Here is an 11,720-nt window from a genome sequence, read left to right on the forward strand (position 1 = left end):
AAGTTCGAATTAGGAGAGCCTGGGAGATGAGAAGTTCGAATTAGGAGAGTCTGGGAGATGAGAAGTTTGAAGAGTCTGGGAGATGAGAAGTTTGAATTAGGAGAGTCTGGGCAGGAATTAAGAAGAATGGAGAAACATGGTCGTCGATTCTAGAAATTGAAGATAACACCAAGATTGATTAATTGCAGTAATAGAATACAAACTAAATGACATATTTTTAATCTATTATTTTTAAGCAAAATGTGAAACGTCAGACAAAACATAGCAATGTCCTACACTTGGTATTTGTAAACACAGATAAACTAAACAAGAGTAATTATGGGTTTTTAATAATCTCGTTTTCGTACATCAAATTAAAAATAACAGTTATACTTATTTATTAAGCTATACGTTTCACTTAGGTTTCTGAGATAACAAAATATCATTACTTGGAGTAACCTTTTCGTTAATTACAATCTTTGGATTCATTTTAAGGGTTCAGGTACAAAGAGCTTCTTTTCATAAATTACTAACATACATAATCACTATGTTTTCAGCTTAACGTTCCTTCAGGCTACAATAATTACTCTAGCAACATTAGTAGTTCAGATCCAACTAAAACGTAAGATGGCGTTACTTGCTAGCAGCCATATCTGTAACATCTCTACTATCAGCTAATGAAATTAAAATAAATGGATTAAAAAAAATAAATGTTTCAAATTCCATTCCAGTTATTACCACTCGTATAATAATAGTTAACCTGTACGAGTAAAGACCAGCCCGTGCCAACTAAAGTGAAAGCAGCAAGAATTGAACCAATATTGTAAAAGTAACGTGGATATGTACATCAGCTTAAAGGGATTTTCTAGGCTCTGAATACTCCGAACTAGTACTTTGTTAGTACTGCCTATCTCTTTACAACGACATATCCTCGAAACGAATAAAATGAAATGCAATCCTGAAATATACGACACGTGGAATTTGTCAATTTCGCAAAAGATTCGGGAAGCCAGTTCTACGATAATCCTCCTCTAACACAAAGAGTCCGCGGAACAATCAATGGGTATAGGGTTAAGATTGTAGCACCAGAGGACTGTTTTGTTTTTTTAATTCATAATAAGACATAATAAGAATGGTTGCTGCCTACTGTTCGGTCTCCACTGTTCGATATCATACCGATTTTTTTTGGTAGTTCATTCAGGATCAAACTCAACTTGCGAATTATTTTCTAACAAATCATGTTTTCTGAGACATTTTATTTTTGGAAGGGCAATAAGTGCTTCATTACTTAACAAAATAACATCACTAACATTACTAATTATACTACCACCCCTACCCTGTAATATACCCTAACTTCACATTTTCTAGCTAACTGAAATAAATGAATTTTCCGAAATTAAGCTCGACCAACAAAGAGACAGAAAAGTGCAGTCAAGGTAGTCAAACGTCGGTAAGTTCCTTGTGAGCCAATCAAAATTAAGATAATTAATATAATGAATTCGTGGCGTATTCAGAAACAATTATTGGTAGGAATCAGTTAGATTAGGAAATTCTAATATATAGAAAAACCAGTACGTTTCGGTAACACTACGTTCCAACAATGGCTTTTATGTCATGTCGCTTAGCAACAAAAGTATAACCTAATATTGTTGTTAGTCTGTGTATAAAATGAAGTATATAGACAACAAAACTCGACAAATATTTATAGATTTTTTTTTATTTTAGAGTTTCCGTTGATTAAAGAGGTTTGTTTTTTTATTTAAAATGTTGGTGATGTAACAAGAAATAGCTTAATTCAAAAACGATTTCAGTTTAAAATTGAATCAATATTTTTACTTTCATGACAAATTTTAGGCACTTCGCTCTAGATTAGGTGATCCCACACTACGTCTTTACTTTAAGCTTATTATACCAACACTCACTACACTTATAAGGTTTCACGTCCCCTAGCATCATCGTCATTAAAATCGTAATGGGCAGACAGTAATCGAACTATTCTATCTGTATAAATGCATTTTGGCTTTTATGACTCCTCATATTTCGAGAAATCGAGCGTGACGTGACACACACATGCTTTTATATATTTTAGATAATAACAACACTAACAGTACTAATTATACGGTAATGGTAACACTAACACCACTAATTATACTGTAACGGACTTTAACAGTAAACACACAAAGGTATACATTTTTATACGTACAAAGAAGCTAGAATACGGAAAGAAACGTACTTACAGACACAAGATATCAAGCCTCGACAATTATAAAACATGTACATATTGAACAAAGTATTATCTTCATACTCACTGGATCTTTGATTTTTAATGAAATACAGCTGAAGACGTTCCTTCAAAGTGTTTTCATTCACATAGAACTCCACTCTAACCCTAGAGATAGAAAACTGAAGTCAGAGGACATGCATTTTCAGTGCTTGTTGTATAAACTATTTAATAAAGTTTCTGTATAAGGCGTTCAACAGATATGTATATATCAATTGTAAAATTTAATCAACGTAGATGCTTACAGAAAGATGTCAAAACTCTTCTAAATGAATTATTTCTTTGTTAGTCCAATACATAATTAAATGATAAATGTACTCTAAATGAATTATTTCTTTGTTAGTCCAATACATAATTAAATGATAAATGTACTCTAAATGAATTATTTCCTTGTTAGTCCAATACATAATTAAATGATAAATGTACTCTAAATGAATTATTTCCTTGTTAGTCCAATACATAATTAAATGTATAAATACAAATAACTCTCCATTAAACGATTATAAGCAAACAGCTACAAGAATCTTTAACATATCTTAAATTTTCATACGATTTAATTCTTTAGGCTTAAAACTTTAGTGTTTAATCCTAAAGAAATATTTACCTACCTAAACAGTAGCAATATCATTATCAATAGCAGAAACATATTGTTTTTAAAAAGTGTTAGACGCGCAGCTCATAACGTTTATCGTATAATCTACCCTTCTAAACGTACTGAATGTTCTATCCAGATTCGAGAAGTAATTCCAAGTTCGTGAAAAAGCTCCCCAACTAATAAAACTGACATCCGAAATCTTTGGGACTCGTTCTACGATGCGCATGTTTATCCAAGTAGATAAATAATGAGTATCGTGGGCTTTATACGGAACGAATAGAATTTTTACGACTTTTGTATCTTGTGACATTTTTTACTGATACCGCCTGCATTTTCCGAGGACTCTTAAAGAAACACAGAGCAGGCTAAGTACAAGATATTACGCTGGATTTTTATCCTTCCAGATAGTACTTGAAAACAATTGTAAAATATATATGCTCAAAGCAAATATAATTCAATGATTTAAATTCTGATGTAGTGGAGTGGAAAATCAAGTACAAACAATCTCTGTGAATCAATAACAGATTAACGACTCAAAAAAGCAAAATAGATTGTTGAAGTTCATTCGACGAGGTAAGTAATGGCATTCAATGAAATCGAGGCACAACAGGAAATTACTATTGCACAATTTGCAATTATGCTTGACGCCAAAATACCTGATCCGTAGTATGCTTATTTTATTTCTCTACGAGAAATGGCCTTGCAAGAGTATTTACCCCATGCAAAGTTTCTACGTTTTGTTTCCGTCTGAGCTTGCGATCATGAAACTTTGAAGTGGGACTTTATATTTAGAATCTACACAATCTACTCTAAACTGAGAAAGCTAAAAAACGCCGATATTAGGTAAGTAAGTTACATTTCCAAAGAAAATTAGAATATTCTCAATTGTATAAGTATTCATTCCCTTTGCTACGTCAACCCTAAATCAGTTCAGGTGCAAAAGACTAGTTTGAAAGGTCACAAAAGTAGTGAAATGGTCTGTATGTAATCAAAGTGGTTTAACTTGACTTCAGAGTAAATGCATCTGTTCAAGTGATACGACAAACCAACCACGAAGACCAAGGATCTTTCCAAGCAAGTCGTGGATAAAGTGATAGAGAAGCACAGATCAGGAGAATGTTACAAGAAAATTTCAGAGTACGGTGAAGTCCATCATTAAGAAATGTAATGAGCTTCATACCAGTCATTACCCAGATCAGGCCGCCCTTCCAAACTAAGCAGCTGGACAAACAAGAAACTGGTTAAGAATGCCACTGTGAAGCCAACAGTTACTCTGTCTGTCTGTGATTTCTATTTGTAATATAAGGAACCACTTCTTTTCTAAGTGTTTTTCCCTACTTTCCTCATAAAAAGATGCGCACGCCCACACACGTGGAAAAGTAACAATACCCAAACGCACACCCTCAGGGTCCACTTAGTATGTGTGCAAAGTTTCAGGTTTCTAGATTCTTTCCTCTTGCAGTTATGGCGGTCACACACAGAGAGACCCACAGACACGCGTTTTTATTATTATAGATAATATGATTAAAATAAACTGCATATTAAAAAAAGTACATATACATTACAGAGCTTCTTAAAACTGACTATACGTAGTAGAGAACTTTAAAACTTAACTGTTTTAAAGATATCGGAGGTTAACAACTGGGACAATACCGCTATATATCAACTTTATTGTTTTAAAGACATTGTGGTCTATTAACTGAGACTATACCTTCGTGTGAATTTTATGACAGAATTTTTTCTCAAGTAAAGACCATTTATTTTGCATTCTGCGATACTACAGTTGATTCTCAAGGGTTGTATGGGGTTTCTGGTAAAATGTTGATCTTTGATCACTCCCACACATGATTTAGGTTTTCTGGTAAAATGTTGATCTTTGATCACTCCCACACATGATTTAGGTTTTCTGGTAAAATGTTGATCTTTGATCACTCCCACACATGATTTAGGTTTTCTGGTAAAATGTTGATCTTTGATCACTCCCACACATGATTTAGGTTTTCTGGTAAAATGTTGATCTTTGATCACTCCCACACATGATTTAGGTTTTCTGGTAAAATGTTGATCTTTGATCACTCCCACATATGATTTTACTTTCTTTTCTAAGATATCTCGTTCAGTAGACTGGCATAAATTTCAAAACTGAAAACACCCCGTCTTTTAAAACACCCACATTTTATCGAATTTTCAAATTATCTGCAAAAGACATTAGCATTAGATACAGGAGGAATAAATCCTAACATTTTATTACAAGTTACAGCTTTTACAGTAAGATTTGTTTTTAGAACAGGTACGACGTTTCGATCATTGGTGTGATCATTCCCAAGTATACATGAATGATCACACTAGTAATCGAAACGTCGTACCTGTTCTAAAACAAATTTTAGTGTAAACGTTGTAGCTTGTAATAAAATATGCTTAATCAGTAAGTAACTCAAAACGAAATAATAACATTGACTAATGAGTCATTTAGTTACACTTTATTTGTTTTAAACAGGTCAAAAAACAAGTTAAGTCCATATATTAAGGTTGTTTTTCTTCTTTACTACGCCTCCTACAAACAGTTTGACGCTGTCCTATTTTAATTTCTACACCTTCAACAAAAGGTTTAGTCTACTTAAGTCCATATATTAAGGTTGTATTTTCTTTACTACGCCTCCTACAAACAGTTTAACTTACCACTGTCCAACCAGAGAACAACTAGCAGCGAGTCTATCCGAAATCCTATGTTTAAACATGTGTATTTATTGCCGTCGTATAGTTTAAGAATTCTAGCTATAGTTATCGAGATATTCATTTGCGAATACCTATAGAGTCTTAACGTGTAGTCACATTCTTCTTTGATTTGTTCAAATATGCTCATTTTGATTGAGGGGTAACAAACGCTTTGTTTCAAATGTAAATCTTAGATTTTATACGAAGTTTTCAGTGTCATATTACATCGTTTTGCCGACACGAAGTTAGATTACTAAAACTGACAGAGTAATGAAGATAACTTGGTGATTATTATTGAGCCATTAAACGAAACAAAAAGAGTTTCTTCAACGCAGCCACCAAATAGTATTATATAAATAGACCGGAACTACATCGTTCCTACTGTGTATCATTGTTTCTTGTAATATCTGTATTGTTTGAGAATTTGTTTCATACCCCCATCATCGGTTCATGAAGAAATTACTTTCTTCCTAAACAATTTTTTTTTTAAATTGTATTACTGCCTCGTAATTTCTGTATTTGATATCAAAGGCCACATCGCACGGACGTCTTAGGAAGCCCTATCGGTAATCCAATAAAATTCATCAAGTTGAGACTGCCAACGATAAAAAGCATTCATTTATTAAAGTTGAGCTGCTTGGCTACATCAAGGAACGTTCCGAAGCGATGTTGTACAGTTTATTCGTGCCATATCGTTAGGCAAACGCAGAGGTTCTGGTTTTCAGGTTTTACCCAATTTGATTGATGTACTCTTTGATGTAATACAATTCGTATTGACTTTCGTGGACCAGCACCAACCTTCTAACTCTCGCGGTTGCCCAATAACGTCCAGTCAAACTGTACATCTGTAGCAATTATCGAGAAAGCCCTGGAATCTGGAGATGAAAGAAACGATCTTTATTTAATATATTATATTATTATTTCTTTACAGATGCTCTCTTGTCTTTGGTTCGTCTTCTGCTCTACGTTCTCGGTGAGAAATTGTAATTTTGCGAAACCTTTCATGCGCCACGGAAAAGATAAAAATATATCATTTCATTCGCTTTCACGAGACATTAGTAAATTTTCGATAATATATCACGTATCGCTTGCATAAATGCTAATATTGGCTCAAACTGCATAGTTACATGATAGAAAAAATTAATTTTCTAACAATTGACAGTTACATTCTATCAGATAAAGGATTAAAAGTGAAACTATAAGAAACGAAACTGAAACTCAATCATTAGCTCTACATCTAAATAACGTAGAAATCTAAACAAGTTCTCTACATCTAAATAACGTAGAAATCTAAACAAGTTCTCTACATCTAAATAACGTAGAAATCTAAACAAGTTCTCTACATCTAAGTCACGTAGAAATCTAAACAAGTTCTCTACATCTAAGTCACGTAGAAATCTAAACAAGTTCTCTACATCTAAATAACGTAGAAATCTAAACAAGTTCTCTACATCTAAATAACGTAGAAATCTAAACAAGTTCTCTACATCTAAATAACGTAGAAATCTAAAGAAGTTCTCTACATCTAAGTCACGAAGAAATCTAAACAAGTTCTCTACATCTAAATATTTGTGCTTGAAGAACAAAACACAAATAACTCAGAGCCGTTTTATGAGCCACTGTGCCGCGGCTAAAAAGCGTACGTATCGCTGTAAAATAATATTTTAATTTCAAAATAATTTGAAGTTTTGTAACTTTTCCTTGTAAATCTGTGAAGAGAGTTCCACTTGGTGGTTATAAAGAGCACCTTTCACAGACCGTTAGTAACTTACAATTAACAACACGTCTTTCTTATTATTCATATAATCACGAGGCTTACTTCCTTTGTATCTTACGTCATTTCCTTGAAGTATTCAGGAACAATGTTTCCACATCAACTGTTTTCCAGCTGATCGAATACGATACACACACACACATACTTACAGATAAACAGCTAGTGGACAGCACAGGATAAACAAATGGAATAACAGTTGCCAATTTCGACCAAAACATCAAAATATGATAACTTGCTCTTTAGTTTTTAATAAAACACTTCGCTATCCGACGAGTTTTAGTTTTTGATAAAACACTTCGCTATCCGACGAGTGTTAATTTTTAATAAAACACTTCGCTATCTGACGAGTGTTAATTTTTAATAAAACACTTCGCTATCTGACGAGTGTTAATTTTTAATAAAACACTTCGCTATCTGACGAGTTTTAATTTTTAATAAAACACTTCGCTATCTGACGAGTTTTAATATTTAATAAAACACTTCGCTATCCGACGAGTTTTAATTGTTAATAAAACATTTCACTATCTGATGGGTTTTAGCCTCTTGACAATTTTTCTAGCCCACGTGAGAGTCACAGAAGAAAATTTTTGGAAAAATACTCTAAAATTAAGATGGTAAATTGTCTTAATTTTTTTATCTCATGTATACATTGTAGCCTATTACAAACCAAGTCCAGGACCCAATAAGATAATAATAATAATAACAACAACAACACTATGAATATTAAATGTATTTGTTTTTTGAATTTTGTGCAAAGCTTCTCCAGAGCTATCCTCGCTAGCTGTCCCAAATTTAGAAGTGATAGACTAGAGGGAAGGCAGCTAGTCAATACTACCCCCCCCCCTGCCAACTCTTTACCAATACATAATGGAATATACAGTCAGATTATAACACCCCCCCCCCCCACGACTGAAAGGGTGAGCATGTTCGGTGACAAAACGGTGAAAGTCATATCGTATCGATTTCAAACCCCCTTTTACAGCATGCTACAAACAATTCGTACATCGCGTTTAAAACGAATTGTAACACGCTAAGTTTTTAAAACCTTTACTAAAGTGGAAGATTGCATGCACGGATCTCGTTAAAAAGCAGAATCTATTGTTTATGACATAGAGTATTCCTGAACATCCAACACCTGCATCGTCCAGATGATTTTAAAAGTTTATACCGAAATGTTGGATGGTGTAAAACACGCAATCTCACTTCATCTGATTTTCCCATTGGCTGATGTATCTCATAAAAGACCCGACTTAAGCCTTGTTCACAACAAACAATTACATTAATACACCACGGTTAACGTTTAAATGAAAGAAATGTGTTCTTAGATTTAAAGGAATGTTTCGATCATAATCAATGCTTTAAAATACGTTTTTAATTCTACTTGAGCATATGAGCGATTAAGTAATTTAATAACGATTGTTTTCTTTATACAATCACCTTCTTCGTAATCTAAGAAGAGGAAAAAAAGTATTTTGTTGTTGTTGAACACAAAGCCACACTGTGGGATATAGAAACCCGATTTTGAATGTTATAAGTCCTCCGATTTAACGCTGAGACACCAGGGGGACAAACAAGGTATTGTGCTAATTACACTATCGAATCGCTTATATCCTGAAATGGAATTAAGACTTACATTTAGGACACAATTACAATGTTAAAGATATGATTTTACCTTGCTAAAACATTCCAATTTAGTTTATCAATACTCTTGTCTTAGGCATACTAAAAGAACATTGCACAGATTATTAAGAAAAATAGCAATATGAGATCTTGTCATCTACACCATAGATTTAAATACAACGCTCCAATACAAAAACCATCGCCACTGTAGGAGATGAACGCACATTTAATTAAGGTCAAAATTAAGAGTAACCTTGTATGTATATATAGATATATATGTTCATCAAATATCTTAACTAAGAGTAACCTTGTATGTATATATAGATATATGTTCATCAAATAAGATTTGCAAGTTTCTATACTTCTTGTTCGAACACTTCTTTTACTAGAGGACGTCGGGAAAATTATTGAATTATAAAATAAGTAGATGGTAACAAAAGAATATTTGGTGCACCAAAGTTTGGGTTAAAACTAGAGACCTAGGAATGTGCTGTGCCATGTTGTCGAGACTATCCGAATGATTCAGGCCATCAGGTTTGGAATCCACATTTCTTTGTGGAACCAGAGGAGGCACGAGATCACTCCGATCCCCAGATGACTTATTTGTTGAACACTTTTCTGATGCGGTTCTCTTAACAATCGCAACGCCATCTGATTCTGTGTTAGAGTCCTGCCGTCGTCGATGGAAAAACCAAACGTTGGACATTATACCCTGTTGGCAAACATGCATATATATATATATTCTAATTATAAAACTTCTAACCTGGGAAGACTTGTTTCAATATTATTATCTTAATTAGTTATAGACAATAAATCTTGCTACTGTTACAATTACTGGAATGGCAAAACTTGGAAGAGTTTATAATTAACGCTCAGAAATTGTACGTTTGTATTCCATACTCGAGATTCGATCATTCAGAAATTGTACGTTTGTATTCCATACTCGAGATTCGATCATGACTGAGAACACGATTTTTATTTTAACTAAACAAAAGTGTTGTATGAAAAAAAAAGCTATTATAAATGTATTTGTCGGTCTGAATATAATACACTTGGTTAGTGCAAAGGAAGATACTGTCAGTCGTAACCATGGTTACTGTAATACACATAGGAATACCGGAAATGTGGGAGCCCGTGCTAGCAAATGGTATCTTTTAATCGCTAATCGACGGTTATTTTCTTATAACAGGAGCTACGACGTACTTTCGTTAGTGTCAATTTTGTTGACGTTCGAAGCACCAAAAATAAACATTTCTGATCTAGAGCTATCTCCAAATAAAGTGCTCTTTAAAAAAAAAAAAACAATAACTAACGGAACATTTGATTCGTAACTTCTGCCTTTAAAAGAAAATGTCAACCAAAAAAGAAAAAAAAAAGACTTTTTAAAATAATTCCCTGAAAGAACTGAAAGTAACACATAAATAAATAATTCGGATGCTTTTACGACAAAGTACAATGAAATTACAGAGCGTTGTTTACTTACAATTTGAGATATGGAACGATAAAAATCCGTAATCTCTCTCTCTCATTTTCTTACAGATGACGATATTTGATAGAAATAAAAATATGTTTTTGTTTGTTTGTTAAGCACAAAGCTACACAATGTGCTGTGCTCACCGTGGGTATCGAAACCCGAATCTTGTTGTAAACCTGTAGAATTACCGTTGAGACACTGGGGGCGGGGCAAAATATATCGCAAGCGTTACAAAAAAATTCATAATTATTTTGGTTTAACGTTCGTATTTTCTGCACCAACAAACCCACATGCTCATTACCAGTTTGCTTTTTATTAAAAGCACAAAGCTACACATTGGGCCACCCGTGCTCTGCTCGCCGCGGGTATCGAAACACTATTTTTGGCATTATAAGCCCTCAGACTTTCCGCTGAGCCACTGGGAGAGGGGGGGGGGATTTATTGCTATCCAAGTATGTTTCTTTCCTAAAAAATCCCCCAGTGGATCAGAAGTAAGTTTACGCTAAAATCCGGGGTTTGATTCCACGTAGTGGGCAGCGCGCAGATAGCCTATTGTGTAGCTTTTGCGTTAAAACAAAGAAACAAAACTATTTTCTAAGCTATCATATATTTTTCGTGTTTTTCGCGACTTGTGTACATGTTAGTTGAAATTTCCTCTTTGTGTGTGTGTGTGTGTGTGTGTGTGTGTCTTTTGAAGTTATCCTGAAAAAGGAAAGATGCAAGTTAGAAACTTGGACCAAGAAAGAAAGAGTAGATTATCTAAATGGAAATCAGAAGTCATTTGGTTAATCATCAGCCATTTTTATATTAGTTTGTGTCTGTTAATTAAGAGCGTGTGAAATAGGAATCGCTACCTCATCTGCTGTTGATGCGATTTACATGTTTATTAAGAATGGTCTTTTCTTCAGGTGAGTTAAAGTTAATACGCTTTGTAAATCTCTTATGTGGAAAAAAAATACTCAAATTAAACCTAACGATTTTTAGAGAAAGGGTTTCACTATAAAATGTTTTATAATAAGAATGTGGAAAAAAATACTCAAATTAAATCTAACGATTTTTAGAGAAAGGGTTTCAGTATAAAATGTTTTATAATAAGAATGTGGAAAAAGATACTCAAATTAAACCTAACGATTTTTAGAGAAAGGGTTTCAGTATAAAATGTTTTATAATAAGAATGTGGAAAAAAAATACTCAAATTAAACCTAACGATTTTTAGAGAAAGGGTTTCAGTATAAAATGTTTTATAATAAGAATGTGGAAAAAAAATACTCAAATTAAACCT

The 11,720-nt window shown here is 33.5% G+C and overlaps 1 protein-coding gene across 1 annotated transcript; it reads right to left on the reverse strand.

Annotated features, from left to right (window-relative positions):
- Positions 1–40: 40 nt before the first annotated feature.
- LOC111083335 (potassium channel subfamily T member 1-like) lies at positions 41–9,670 on the reverse strand. Its single transcript, XM_022379807.1, has 3 exons — positions 9,444–9,670; positions 2,289–2,368; positions 41–149 (listed from the first exon to the last, which is right to left on the reverse strand). Exons 1-3 carry the CDS (start codon positions 9,668–9,670, stop codon positions 118–120), a joined length of 339 nt encoding a protein of 112 aa, XP_022235515.1. The 3' UTR covers positions 41–117.
- Between the last annotated feature and the right edge of the window lie 2,050 nt (positions 9,671–11,720).

The sequence above is a fragment of the Limulus polyphemus genome, unplaced genomic scaffold (genome assembly GCF_000517525.1).
Source record: "Limulus polyphemus unplaced genomic scaffold, Limulus_polyphemus-2.1.2 Scaffold9137, whole genome shotgun sequence".
NCBI classification, from domain to species: Eukaryota; Metazoa; Arthropoda; class Merostomata; order Xiphosura; family Limulidae; genus Limulus; species Limulus polyphemus.

What these genes read in the sequence shown, in the direction of transcription:
- LOC111083335 (XM_022379807.1), bottom strand. Translation starts at nt 9,670, where the DNA reads ATGTCCAACGTTTGGTTTTTCCATCGACGACGGCAGGACTCTAACACA. An exon ending in ATGGCACAGCACATTCCTAG is followed by an intron (nt 2,369 to 9,443) that starts GTCTCTAGTTTT and finishes TTCTATCTCTAG; the next exon opens with GGTTAGAGTGGAGTTCTATG. An exon ending in CATTAAAAATCAAAGATCCA is followed by an intron (nt 150 to 2,288) that starts GTGAGTATGAAG and finishes TTCAATTTCTAG; the next exon opens with AATCGACGACCATGTTTCTC.